Source organism: Pelobates fuscus, chromosome 2 (assembly GCF_036172605.1).
Source record: "Pelobates fuscus isolate aPelFus1 chromosome 2, aPelFus1.pri, whole genome shotgun sequence".
Taxonomy (NCBI): domain Eukaryota; kingdom Metazoa; phylum Chordata; class Amphibia; order Anura; family Pelobatidae; genus Pelobates; species Pelobates fuscus.
The window spans coordinates 403,835,386-403,850,885 of NC_086318.1; the positions used below are offsets into that span (position 1 = coordinate 403,835,386).

Below are 15,500 nucleotides of genomic sequence, written 5' to 3' on the forward strand. Positions count from 1 at the left end.
ACAATACAATCTGAGTGTGGTGAATACAGCTGTGTAAATACAATGCAGTGTTAAAGATAGAAAGTGGTTAAAGGAAAACTGTAGGATCACAAACACAAACATATATTCCTGACCCTATTATGTTAAAACCACCATTTAGGTGGCTTACCCCCTTAAGAAGTAATAAAAAAAATAAAGTACTCCTTGCTGACATCATCAGAATTTAGGATTCCAGCCAATCCAATGCTTTCCCATTAGGGAAAACATTGGCTTGGCTGAAATTGGCATGGACCTGGAACAGGGGCGGGGCCAAACTCTGGTTTGGCCAATCAGCACATCCTCAGAGATGCATTAAATCAATGCATCTCTATAAAGAAAGTCCAGCATCTCCATGCAGAGTATGGAGACGCAAAACAGCAGTGCTCCCAGGAAGCACCTCCAATGTCCATCTGAGGAGTGGCCACTGGAGGTGTCCCTAGGGGGGACACCTGAAAAGGCAGGGTTTGCATTAAAATCCCAGCAAGGAATGATCATACTCACCAGAACAACTACATTAAGCTGTAGTTGTTCTGGTGACTATAGTGTCCCTTTAAGGTAAATGGGGTTAACATCAGCGTTAGATTACAGAGGGTGTTTAGTGTTAATAAGAGTAAAAGCCATAAGTTATAGTATTAAGTTATAGTATAAGGGCGGTTTAGAATTATTGACTTCAGGGCTAGAGAGTGGTTACATTTAGCCGTAGGTACAGGGGGAGTTTTAGCATTACCGAGTTTAGGTTGGGCAGGTACGTGCTCTGCCGAATAATAAATCTAAGTCTGGATAAGCAAAAAGTGTCATACAGCATAAAAGAACAAACACATATAGTATTTGTGAATAAAAACAGAAAATAAAAAACAAAACAGAGTAAGCCCCCCACTCCCACCATGGCCTGCCAACCACTTAATGTATAGAAAGCCTGAAGCAGTGCCCACAGCTTTGATTTCCTTCCCATCTACTAGAATTCCATAGACTGTACCTTAATCATCACCAGCTCATTTTATCGGATGTGATGCCAGGAGCCCCCTGGCAATGTTCTGCTGGAAGTAGTCAAAACATTTCAAGACCATTTAACTGGTTACCTGGGTCCCATGGTCCAAACATCTCTTCAGAAATTTAAGAAGAACATCACATTAGTGGCATCACTTCTGTCCATATTTTGTCTCTTTGCCAATCCAATGAAGTGTTCCCAAATCGTGTCAAAATTTACATATATATATATATATATATATATATATATATATATATACACATATATATATATGTAGAGCAGACGAGAAGGCTGAACAGTTTGACTAATTATTGGGGGGGGGCTGCCAGTGGACTCCTGGCACCATAACCACTACAGCATATAGTAGAAGTCATGGTGCTCAAACTACCCTTTTTACCATTTGGGTTGCACCAAACACAGGGAATAGGAGATCATTAGCAATCTGTCTGTGGAATGTACAGTGACTAAATCGAATTGTGGCAGACAGAACTGAGCAAAGAATCAGAATTGGGAAACAAACTTGAAACATATATAAAACCTTGCTGCAGTCTGTCTGGTTGGAATGCCAACCTAAGAGTGGATTATCTCAACTGTGACACAGTATCCACTAAATGGTTCACACAAAGTAGCCAAAATATACAGCCACATCCACAAGCCACATTAATATAAATAATACTTGGATTCTATTGACATGTCATGAAAAGGTCTATAGACTGGTCCATCAAATTGTGCTGTTAGCCCTCATAGACAAATTTATCACTTACATTTTTCATCCCTCAAGGAATTTTATTCATAAGGATATATGTAGCCAGATTGCATTTTTGGTAATGTATTATACAGCAACGTTTACACATACACAGGGCACTAAAGGCTAATATCACAGCCTGAAATGAATCTCTGCAGTGTACTCCATGCCCTCTCTAAACGGTTGCTGGGATGAGCTATTAAAAGGTTGACCTACAGAAGCTGCTGTAAAGTGCGGGGAGGGGAGATGGCGCACAACTTGCAATAACTCTTCCAGCGATCCTTTCTGCCCCTCTTGATCCCTGCAGACAAATCTGTTTCTCTGAAGTTATGAAATCAAGTAAGTGTTTATTAATGGGATGAAATTTTGTTTTGTACAAAGAGAGCATGTGTATACACATCGGCGTAGAAACCAAACAAACCATCACAATGGATGATCGCCGACAATCCAATGCATGCCTATAGGACAGCATTGGGAGGCTAGGGTGCTTGCGCAGCTGATGATTGAGAACTGATTCAGACTCTGTTGCCACAGGGGAAATGACTGTAGTGTCTGTCAGGAAGACAGTCACTAGAGGTGTTTTAGCCCTAAAAACAACATTGCTGTATCTACTAAACTGCAATGTCTTAGACTGCAGGGTTAAAATGAAAAGGCCACCGCACCCAGACCGCTTTATTGAAATTAAGGGGTTTGGGTGCTTTAAGACATCTTTTAGACAGTGAAACATGTGATCTTAAAAGCTGTACCATGTTTTTTCAGGTGGAATAAGTCCCCCACTCCACCTCCACCCCCACCCCATTCAGTTCAAACAAACATGAATGTACACATTGGGAAGGGAAGAGTTAATAGATATTGGCTTGACACGTGTTTTGCACATGAATATTTCTTAATTAAGAAGAAAAGCAAGAATTTTGACAGATACTGTGTGTTCATACACACACATATAAATATGCACATACAATCTCAGCAGGAGGTTTTAGACATATTTACAGAAAAAAAAAAAAAAACATAATACAGGAATAAAATCATCAGGGATTCCAGGCTGATTAAAGATGTTGGGTGGCAGTGTCACACACTACACAGCAGTGTGCAGGTCTGTAAACATGTTAACCAAGCACAATATTAAATGGAATCATTGTGGGATAGCAGCCCCTTGTACATCATTGGAATAATCTAAATCAAATGCATCACATTGCACAGTTGTAGTAATTGAGCGTCTCACGAAACGACATGAGGGTTTCACTGCACAATGTGATATGTCTTATTGGACCAACAAGATAATTAATCACACATGCTGCAGGAAAGATTGAAAGCCATCATGCTCCAGAATAAAAAACAAAAAAAACAAAAGATGACATCAAGTTTGGATGTTCCGTAACAAATGCACTCATCATGTGAAAAATAATATATATATATATATATTATACATTGTACTTTTCAGATTGTCATTTTTATTTACAAAGTAACAAATGAGCTTAATGCGGCCTCACGGTGCATGGCTTTGTCACAAATGGGAAATTGAGGTTGCGCCCATGACCTCGCACCCGGTTTAAAAGCTCAATAAGAAATTTAGAGCAAAAGATCTTTTGATCTATTTTCCAGCAGAAAATTGGCCAGATTTAAAAAAAAAAAAAAAAAAAAAAAAATGTTTGTGTGGGTGAAAGGTCAACTTTAAAATGAAAATGCGAATATAAGCATTAAAACACGCCGCTGTTTTATGAATACTGAAGCTGCTGTTAAAATGCAGGTTTACCTGTAACAGATATCTGGCGTCTTCCTTTCTGTCTCCCTGGATGTACTGGGTGAAGAGTTCTGTGACGGGTCTGTACACAGCAAACTGATTCGCCAAACGCTCAGCCAGGGCACTTACTGCATGTGAAACACATACAATATCAATGGGGTGAAAAATCTTAAATTAAAATACATTGGTACAAATTCCTATTTGAGAATTGAAGAACAAATAAGTAACCCAACCTTTTAACAGAAGAGTCACATTTTAAAAGCATAAATCTCAATAAAGCAGCACACGTTTAGGGACATACAGCTTTGTTGACCTCCTAAGCCCTGGCACCAGCAACAAGTGATGCTCTGTCTTGTTTCCCTTTGCTTAAGGAACATTCCAAGCACCACAACCACTGCAGCATGCTATAGCTGCTAAGACACAGGGCTCATTGTCTTGCCCTTCGCTGTCCCTATTAACAGCCAATAGTTTGTATTGACTACCAATTACGGACCGGTTTTACAACCGGCTCCATTATTTTACTGGCTGGTGACCAATAATGTGTTTGGAAAGATTGCAATCATGCGCAGATTAGACACTTGCTGGTAAAGCACAGAAACATGTCCTGGTAAGATGTCACCATAACAAACAACTTTTGACGATCTTTTCTGCTATGGGGATTGTTCCATGTAAATGACACATGCACGTTACTTATATAAAAATGATTTTATATTTTAGAACCTGTCTGGCCTTTCCTTTAATTCGATTGCGGTTTGGTATGGTTTAATATACTTTAGCATGTTGTTTAAAGTTTCAATATATTGCCATAAAGCTAATGTATATTTCTTCTTATGGGATGTACAGAGAGTTAATGGTAACCTTCTTTGCACCAGGCAAGAGGCTTGTGTTATGTTTTGAGGATTGGCTGTAGAACATAAGTAGCAGCAGGGTTGGTAATCAGTTGGAGAACAGTCTATCCAAGTATTCTCCGATAGAGAAGGATGAGAGCCACTAGCTGCTTTTTAGCAATTGGCTTTACGGGATGACAACTGGTATTACTTTTGAAATGATGCAGTCAGTATCGACAGGCATTTTATCAGTTATCTAATGGCCGGTACAAAGTAGCAAAATATAAAAAATCCAAAGGTTTCAGACAAAATAGGCTGATTGAGAAGTTTTGGCTGATTTTATCAACTTTAATTGCACTTTTAGCACGGTTTCTCTCTATCTCACGGCGGGGAGCAAGGCGCATAAACTGGAAACCCGAGTAATGCAAAATATAATATGGATTTGATTTTTTTCACCCTATTTTCTATATCTGGATAGGTTTAGGTTTGAAGAAAGTGAAAGAATATCTGGAGCCCTCAATACCTGCTATGACAAGAGCAGTCACGTTGTGGTATTATTAGACAAAACGATACCTATGCATGGATTCATGATAGGCAATGAACATGAGATGAACACAGATATTTTACTTTCGTTTATATGCTGGCTGTGCATATAGTTTCACAAATAAATGTTTTATTTAACTTTCTTTAAAACGTTCTTAGACGTGAATGGATTAACTTTAGATCATATAAATGCATGGCCAGTCTAGCAATTACTAATTTGCTTCCACAAGCAATGGTCATTGAATTTAAAATATAGTTTGACAACATAGGTTCATTTCATAGTACATTGTCAATGCTGAATGCAGGTACAGCAAACTTATACACGTACATTCTACAGGAAAAACAGAGATCGAAATGTTAATCATTTCTGAGATGCTAAACCCCTGCACAAATAAAGCCTGATCAAAATGTAACATTTTCCATAAAAAGAGAAATGTATTGTAAATGCTGTGAGTATTAAGGGGTATAAGTTAAGTATCTGAAAGCTGCAGTATATTAATAGCTAGTCGTTGACACCCGAGACAGTGTTTGGCTACATTCTCAGTGATGCTCATTCAGCCATTAGGCTAGGTGATCACTGTGGAAAACATCTTCTATGATAACTGGAGGCCAGTATTTAGACACCAATGGTCACACTTCTATTTAAAGTATCATTTTAAATCAGGCAAATTATTTGATTTTTAAAAGCACATCACATCATTCTGTGGTTTGCTGCCAAATAAACCTGTCTAGTCCCCGGTAAGCCGTACTACAGAAAGAAGTGATAATAGACCTCAGACGGCTGTAGGCAGGTTCATGTTGTGACATTTTTCCAGAAACCATAAATGGAAAATAGTCAACGCAGCTAATCAAGCTACTGTTTAAAGGCAAACGGCAGGAAACCAATCAAAATGAGAAATTTAATAGAATAATAAAAAAATAATAAAATTACTTGTATAAAAGGACCGACTTACATTTTTCAAGTGCTGGTTCCATCTTCTCTTCAATGACCCTTCTGAACACGTATGAAATGCTTTTTACTTGAGAAGTGTCTCCTGTGTGTAGGGACTCTGCCATCTCTACAGCTTCTTCTATATTGCCACTGAAAAGAAAAGGGTTTACGATTTAGCTTCAATACACAAGATGCTTAGTTTTAAAAAAGAAAACAAAAACATGACCAAATTAAATATTTTTTAAAAATTGATTTTTTACTTATATATTGTGATAATATTGTTTCCAGTAGCGAACACTTTTACTGCCGTAGTGGCTGTTAGCAAGAATCGAGGCTTATTGGGTCTGGTACAGATTTATACAAGATTCCATTCGGAATTGTTCTTTAAACAATGTGTTGCAGTACACTGAAAAGAGCAAAATACCTGCGGATGAAAAAGTCTCCAACCGCATGCAGTTGAAGATTTGTTTTTAATGCGAAATTGGCCGTTTTGACCTGTATTTGTCAGCTCTTACATGTTTAGTGAATAAACTCCAATTTTAACCAGGCCTTGTTGCCTCCTTGAGTCACCGCTTCACAACGTGATGACCAGAGTACCCAGAGCAGCAAGACGTCTGCTCAACACAGGATTTTCAATGCTACCAAATGGAGTTGTCAGCCTTTGTTATGAAGATGCTACCGCCTACTAAGTGTAAATACACATCACACACACATTAAATTATTAGCGCAGTTTCTGGAAGGTTAAAACAGAAAGCACTAAAATGTGCTCAGCAGATTATATTTATGATCAATTCTGGAATCAAGCAGGACAGTTCTGCAGCACAAAACAGCACGCAGGTAAATATTTAATTTAATATTAGAAGAAATACAGTAATAGTTTTCTACATGAATTATTAAAATAACAGACCTTAATGTTTTAATTCTCGCTTTTAGGTATTTCTGTACCTCGCTAGTCAGGGAGCCACTTGTGCTCAGTGAGAAAGGCAGCACTAATGTCATAACTACTAAGGCAGTACTCCGGTCAGAGTCCGGGGGAATTAAAAACACAACCTGTGTGTGTTTAGCCATTGTTTCCAAACACAATAGATATATGTATAATGCATATTGTCACATCTATTTAAATTACAATCATTTGGAATGGATTTAGTATCTGTGAATATTTAGAGATTAATTCATCACTTCTCTGGAAACTACACAAGTGAATAAAACATTGAACATTAGCTATAACTGCAGTGGTTACAGTGTCATAAGTGCCCTCGCGTCCCTCCATTGTAAGAAATCAAATAGCTTTAGAACGGTTTGATTTTGTGGCGGGGACCTGTCAGATGCCGCTTGCTGACTGCACCACTGAGAATGGAGAGCCAGGCAGCTCATTGGCTGAGAATGTTAGCCGATTATCCTGAGCACCGCTAGGCTCCGCTCAGGCAGAGAGCATCTGGCTCTGTCTGTAGAGGTGGACATGGGGACAATTTCTAAGCTAATAATAAAGTATCATTTTGTGTGCTAAAAATGGGGGTCTGTGAATGTAAACAGTAAAGGAAGACCTCTTTTTTTAAAACACTTGCTACAGAATGTCCACTGGACAATGATATCCCACAAGAAACAATGTACATCCATATATACATGTCGGCAAGGTGTAAAACACTGAAGGCAATCTATGATCTTTTTTGGATCATCAGTAATATTTATTATTACCCCTAAGTAGAATAAAATCATCAGGATAATAATATAGGGAAATTTCACATGGTTATTTGACCTTGTGAACAGTCACAATACCAGATGGGCCCAAAAAACAAAACAAAATTTTTTCCACTTACTTCTTAAGTTGAGCCAAAATTTTGTTATTGGTAAAAAGCATTTGTGATAGAGCTATGGAGGATCCAATGCTGCCCATCATTTCTTCAACGGTTTCAATGCTTTTCCAGTCCCCCTTCATGGCCAGGGCTTGTACAAGACGCGTGACAGCTAGCTGACTGGGCACCTTGTCATCTTCAAGCATGGACTTCAGAGTGGTAAGTGCATCTATTCAAAAGGAAAAGGGACAGCAACGATTAAGAAAAAAGAAGAAGAAAAAATAGCGATAGTAAGCAATGATCCTGGGTTTATAAAACAAAACAGACAGGCATGGAAGCGGTTAGCATCCACACACACATTTTTATATAAACTACATGCAGAAAAATGCCATGCTGGCTTGAAATTTTTAATTTAATGATCAAACTGGCAAGCTTCTGAGAATGTAATGCAGAAAGGCATTTTCCCCCTTCTCCCCCCTCAAAACGATCCTCAGATAATATTTGACAAAGACGTCACACAATAAGCCAGTGATGGACTCCATGTCAACGGAGGAAACTGGTTTTACAAAGAAATAATGTATTCTTTTGCAGATAGTAGTCTGTGGATCCTGCACTGAAAGGCTCAAACCAGCAATCTGAATGCCAAGCAAATTGTATTAATGGCTAGTTCACACATTTCTGAAAACACAAATAATGGATATGGGCTATGATAAACAGCTATCACTTTCTAAAATGATCAGAAATGATACATTGTTTTGTGAAGGCTACTATCAAAAGGCGTAAATGTCCATTAGCAACCGGCATACAAATTTTATAAATATCTAGGATGTGTTTTTGTTTAGTGTCACCATACCTGCTATGCGTATAAATAAAAGAATTTAAAATGCTAGCACAAATGTTCACACACCACAAAGTGTGCCTCAATTGTGCGTACTATATGAAAATATGCGTGTGTGTGTCAACATTAATTTCGTGTGAATCGCAATAAATTCTGCTTTGTTTATAGTGAACAACTGTGAGATTAAGTAGCTAAGTGGCTTGATCACGTTATTAACAGAAAGAAAACAACTGTATATAACAAAGAAAGAAAAATAACAACTAGAATTACAGTATCAAAATGCTGTTGGCATTATGAAGTATAAAAAAGTAACGGCTTAAATTATTTCTTTTAAATCAATATTGTAATCATTTAGTGCACAAGCCTACACATTTAACACTCAATTTAACTCGTTTGATATTTTTGCACAATCAACACAAAGAGGGGGGAAAAAAAAAAAAAACTGCTGAGAAATTGCGCATATGCATTATAGTATGTTAATTTGGAAAATCAGAATGACTTGTGCTGTGAATTTTAACACCACTGAAAGCCTGTACAGTCCCTTTTCTTTCTGGTACACACATTTTGCATGTCTGAAGAGCAGTGAATCATCTTAAGGAGAAAAAAAAAAGCATCTTGTGTTAAATGGAATGGAAACTGGACTAAGTGGGCAAATGACAAGAACATTCATATTCAACACGTATTATAAATGCATGTACAGTAATTTATGTCTCTCTCCTACCACAAAAGGCTCTTGATAAGCAGGTAATTTGCTAAATGGACTCCTTTATCCAAGTATTCATAGGGCGTTACAAGAAAATTCTACAGAGGCATTAATGTGACGTAAAGGTCAAGCATTGTGACATACCTTTCAAATAATCCCGCCTAACTTGTGTTATGATGAAGAGGCTGTTAGCGACGTCGTTCAGTGTGAAGCCCTTGATGCGGTGCTCGGCGCTAAACGAAGCAGACATTTAGAAAGGAATTACTGACATGCTTCTGATACGATAATAAATGGTTGAGCTCCAAGGTGAAATTACAAAAACTACTGTTCGTATGTTAAAAATATTGCTGTAAAATATCGACCTGGAGACAGCTTTTGTGCTATCCTGTCAATGGTTATAGAAGGATAATCTTTTTTTTTTTTATTCTGTAATCTGACAGATGACAAAGTTTATAAAAGAGAAACAAAAGAAACAAAGTCGCAGATTTTTTTTTTCCCTTCTCATTTTTAAACAATTGGTTCGTAGTCTTGAAAGCTGACACATTACATGACTAAAATAAACCTGTGCCCTGCGATGTATCATATGTGAACCGCATATACGTTTTCCTTTTTACCATTTGCAACATTATTTTTTAAAAACCAAAACTAAAAAAAAAATTAAAAAATGATAAGATAAGGGCTAGAAAAGAAAGAAAGAAAAAAAAAACCCTAAAGACACTTATTTCTAATTTCCTTATCCTTCCTATCAAAATTTAAAAAAAACATATGGGGATCCAATGTTGTTATTTTTCCATTTTCCCATTTGTGGAAAGGATGCTTACTTTTTGAAAGGGTAGGGGGGCTGGTTTGATGAAAAACAAACCAGACAGATAAGGCTCTGTGCCAGCATCTAAAATGTCACCTGCTGCTACACGAGGAATTGTCAGAAATGCAAATACAAGGTTCACGTATAAGAAAGTCAATAGAAGCTTTCAAATCAAAAAAAGCATAACCGGCAATTGCATCTGCTTTACAGCATCTGCCAAGAGCACGCCGCTCGCTAATGAAATCCGAGCATAACTTTACCAAGTTCATTTCTAGATTAAAAAATAAATAAACAAATGAAATAAATCTTCTCTGGCGGAGGAAAGCAGTGAGAGGAGAGAGATGAAGAGGTCGTTGTCATTTAGTATATCAACAATCAAGATAAACCTCTCAGATCATCTTCAGGCTAACAATTGAGCAGCCTACCTACTCAAACTTATGGACTGAGCAGATTGAGAAGTAAGCAGGGTCATTGCTAAATTATTCTCGGCAATCCTGGAAAATCCTTTATGGAGTACACAATATGACTATCCTCTCTGTCACTTTCAGGCGCTGGGGGGCCAGCAATAGACATTGGACTCCGGATTTTCTTACTCTGCAGAGCAATCCTCTTAATCCCTGGCTAAGTACTCATTGCTCAGTTCTACTCCTTTCTTTCTCCCATCTGTCAAAGCCCTTAAATCAACATTTCACGCATGAGGCTGTAAATTACATGTAACACAGGATTTACTTTCCCTCAATCTTTCAATCTTCAGTGTGATTAAATAGATGTTAGTCACTATGACAGATCTAAGCTTTCATTCCAATACTACTGCATCTCTAATTTCTGTGTCTTGCAAAGCTACCTGTGCTCAGGATAAAATCAAAACTTTCAAATCGTGAATGTCGTCTCTGGGACAAAGTGCTAAATGTGGAGCGATGGGCATAGGAACGTTCCATTGGTTTCCATGGTGATTGGTTCAATTTTAGAACTATGTCAAAATAAATCTCTTTTTTTAATTTTACTCATATAGTCATATTAGTATTTAAAGCAACTTTTTGTGGTTTAACATTTAGGGGGAAAAAGTGAATTTACTGTCAAATCCCCCCTTATCAACTATAAGTTCATTAGAATAAACCACTAAGTTATACGCTAGTAGTGGGTATCAGTCACAGATCTGACCAACAAAATTACCGTATATACTCGAGTATAAGCCGACCCGAATATAAGCTGAGGCCCCTAATTTTACCCCCAAAAATTGGGAAAACGTATTGACTCGAGTATAAGACTAGGGTGGGAAATGAAGCAGCTACTGGTAAATTTCTAAATAAAATTAGATCCTAAAAAAATTATATTAACTGAATATTTATTTACAGCGTGTGTATATAATGAATGCAGTGTGTATATGAATGCAGTGTGTGTGTATGCAGTGTGTATAAGTGCAGTGTGTATATAATGAATGGAGTGCAGTGTGTGTATAATGAATGCAGTGCAGTGTGTGTATGAGTGCAGTGTGTGTATGAGTGCAGTGTGTGTATGAGTGCAGTGTGTGTGTGTATGAATGCAGTGTGTATATAATGAATGCAGTGCAGTGTGTATGAGTGTAGTGTGTGTATATGAGTGCAGTGCAGTGTGTGTATATGAGTGCAGTGTGTATATGAGTGCAGTGTGTATATGAGTGCAGTGTGTATATGAGTGCAGTGTGTATATAATGAATGATGAATGCAGTGTGTATGTGTGAGTGCAGTGTGTGTGAGTGCAGTGTGTATGCAGTGTGTGTATAATGAATGCAGTGCAGTGTGTGTGTATGAGTGCAGTGTGTATGAATGCAGTGTGTATATAATGAATGCAGTGCAGTGTGTGTATGAATGCAGTGTGTGTATGTGTGAGTGCAGTGTGTGTGTGTGTGTGTGTGTGTGCAGAGCATTGGTGGGGGTTGGGCATTTTATTAATTATTATTTAATTATTATCTTAATATTTTTTTTATTTTTTTTAGGTGATTATTTTTTTATTTTATTATTAATTTTTTTTGTTATTATTATTTTAATAATTTTTTTTTCTTATTAGTTTTATTATTATTATTTTTTTTCGTCCCCCCTCCCTGCCTGTTAGCTGGCCAGGGAGGGGGGCTCTCACTCCCTGGTGGTCCAGTGGATGGGCTGTAGGAGGGGGGCTGTCAGGAAGCTGTAACTTACCTTCACCGCAGCTCCTGTCAGCTCCCTTCTCTCTCCTCCGTCCGTGCAGCTCCCAGGTCGGCTTCCTCTGCAACTCTCGCGGCCGCGCGGAGCGTTGCCACGGTAACCCGTGGCAACGCTCTGACCCCGCGGCTCTCGCGAGAGTTGCAGAGGAAGCCGACCTGGGAGCTGCACGGACGGAGGAGAGAGAAGAGAGCTGACAGGAGCTGCTGTGAAGGTAAGTAACAGCTCTGCCAGCCCCCCTCTCCCCCCAGTCTGTATTATGGCAATGAAAATTGGCAAAAAATGTGCTGAAAAACTCGTCTTATACTCGAGTATATACGGTACTCCAATAATGCAGCAGTCTTTTAAGCCCTAATTATTGACCAAACTGTCGCAAATATAGTAAAATGTAATAGAGCAGAAAATGCTTATACATACACTGTCAAATGAAAGATAAGTTTACAATTTAGCAAAAAGAGCCAATCAGAGACAGAAATTATAGATGAAAAGGTTTATTAACGCCTATTGAAATTAGAAATATATATATATATATATATATATATATATATATATATATTTATTTATTTGTGTGTATTTTCTATTTAAATAACTCCAACCAATAAAGTTTAGATAATATATGAATAGGTGTCTCAATATCATTATGGAACTTGCTCTTCAACTTTCATAATAATTTTGCCCTGAACTGCAACAGAATCCCAATATGTGCAAAGCCTGCTTCTAATAACCAATTCTGTTATGAACAATTGCTTTAAATCCACAATAATTAGCATTTTACCTTGCATATTCAAATTTACGATAATGCTTTAAGATGTAGGTTACACACCATAACCACCACATGCTGACGTTGTGGCTATATAGTACGATTAGTCTGCACAACCAGGTAAGCTGATTCAAGGCCAAAATCTATGCCGTGCAGCATCACAAATTAAATAAAATAAAAGAGTAACATTTTATACCTGAAACACACAATGCAACAAATAATGCACCTAAAATGGTCTCAATGTTCCTTATTAACGTGGATTCAATATTAATGGTGTCCAGTTTACGTTGAAAGTAAGCAATGGCAGATCTTAACCAGCATCCTCAAGAACGCCAAACAGTACATGCATGCCACATTAAAATACAAAAAACGCATAGGGATTAAGTGATGCCCTACACATTTCATAATAATGCTTTGCACTAAATGTAAAAACATTGTAAACACCTGGATTATTTGAAATATCTAAAGACAATCTCAAAGATATTCTGCTACATACAGCGACCCACATACTCAGCACATAGCTTCTTTAACTACACCACCACTATACACCTGCAACTGTAACTAAAGTTCAATCGCTACATTTATCCACAGAAATCCCTACAGTTTATATTTCACTTCTGGCTGATCTTTTCCTTTTTCTTGGCAATATACTGATCCCCATTAAAATTATAACATGTTCACAGCACAGAATTAAGACTTACGAAGCCTTGACTTTCTCAGCTTCTTTGAGAAGACCTTCGGACAGCAGAGCTTTGATCATGTTGGTATACGCGACGGAACTCAAAACCTCTGAGTTCTTCTCAGCTTCCATAAACACATCATAGGCCTCTGTAAGACAACACAGAGAGGACACAATGTTTTTATCACCTATTCATGGGCCATTTAAAAAATAAAAATAAAAGTAGAGCAGTACATTTCAGAAATTGAGATTCTGGCAATGCCCTAATTGGCAAAATGATTCCATATTTACATAGCATTCTAGTATCATAGGCAGTATATATATTTAATTTAAATGCATGCACATGCCTGGTTATTCATTTTTGTTTATAGAAATTATGGGTGTGTTGGGGTCAGACTACTGAGCCATTGTGAATCCGTTTGAACGAAAGTACAAGACGCAGGGAAAATGGACCACAAATTTTATTTATTACATTTTAATGCGATAAGTCTATTTTTTGGGTAGCCACGCTTTGCATAAAACAATGTGTCTGTGGTGGTGATGGTGAGGTTAAAGAGGTGTTTTGGACAATGTATGAGATGCCCCTTTAATCATATGTAGTCTGCTAATCCTCAATGCTAGAACAGAACAAATATGAAAAAGTTCAAAATCGGATGTGTGCCCCATTAAATCGCTTGGATTTGCCAGGATACAAAGGAAAATGAAATTATTTGGAATAGACAGATGTTCAGGCAGTAAATTGAGCTACGCCTGTTTGACTGATTAACAGTTTTATTTCACATACTCACAATAACTGTCAGCGTATGAAAAGATGTTTCAGGGGGAAAAAAAAAATGGTAGCCACACATCTCACTCACAAACTCTTCTAAAACAAAATTTAGCAGCTGTAAACATTTCATTGAGACTACAATCCAAACAGAAGTGTCTGCAAGCAAATTATAACAATAATGAATGCGGAAGAAAATAACTTGCATCCGCAAAGTTACACTTTCTAGGGTATCGATGAATAAACCTTTGGTGCTGCAATCTTTGGGGATCACACTGGCAGGTAACACTGGTCAGGCTGGACAATTCCTTAAAGGAACTGACATTTTTTTTCTCAAAAGGCATTTCACACGTGGAAAAAAAAAAAGCTGATGTGCCTGCACTACCCATGTACGCTATCCATCAGTTAGCACATGCGCAGTACAGAGAGCAAATCACATCTCACTCTCGTATTATGGTGACAAAACAAACCGGTTTATTTGAGGCAAATGATTATTTAGCAGGACAACCCATGCACATTATGCAGCTATAACTGAAAACACTTTAGCTTGCTGAAATGCTTTACATGTTAAGAGTTTCCCTTTCTCATTTTAAAAGAGTGTATTAGAAACTGGCACGTTCATAAATTAACCTTGTTACACCTCCTGGCTTTCAAGCAGACAACGGGTCCTGTTACTTCTTGGTTGTTTAGCTCAGTGGAGCTAAACTCAAGAGGCAGCAATTGTCCAGAACACCTGCCTTGCAAAGACTTCCCATTGAGCTGCATTGGAAAGTCTATGATTGGATGGCCACAGAACGTAAGGGCTGCGGTAGAAGGTGAGGGCTTGCAAAGACTGCTGACAAGAGATTTGCAGCTTTTGCAAGATATTTCCAGATATACCCCTATTAAAAATGCATCATTAAATAAATTCACGTTTCCATTGGGGTATACCTACTAAATATATTTGGATTTGGGCAGTGGAGTGTCCAGCGTGGAATTTTGGGGGCTAAAGGAAATCCAATTCCACTTGCCAACGTTCCTCTGCGACACCAGAAATATTTTTGAAAGTAAACAATGTTTACTGTATTAGGACACATTTGCATTGAGTGTCGCCCCTGTACCTTTATGTAAGGTAATTGTAATTATTAGATTAAAATAAATGCATATGTAGACAGAGAGAGAGTTTTGTACTGCGACTTCATATTAA

The 15,500-nt window shown here is 37.8% G+C and overlaps 1 protein-coding gene across 2 annotated transcripts in view; it reads right to left on the minus strand.

The window, feature by feature from the left end:
• Positions 1-15,500, minus strand: part of LRPPRC (leucine rich pentatricopeptide repeat containing) — a 115,864-nt gene that overhangs the window by 8,918 nt on the left and 91,446 nt on the right. For both annotated transcript variants that reach the window (XM_063443902.1, XM_063443901.1), the window contains exons 30-34: positions 13,571-13,697; positions 9,272-9,360; positions 7,611-7,815; positions 5,816-5,943; positions 3,505-3,620 (exon numbers count right to left, since the gene is read on the minus strand). In XM_063443902.1, coding sequence (XP_063299972.1) covers positions 3,505-3,620; positions 5,816-5,943; positions 7,611-7,815; positions 9,272-9,360; positions 13,571-13,697 — 665 coding nt within the window. The remainder of the gene's footprint in view (positions 1-3,504; positions 3,621-5,815; positions 5,944-7,610; positions 7,816-9,271; positions 9,361-13,570; positions 13,698-15,500) is intronic.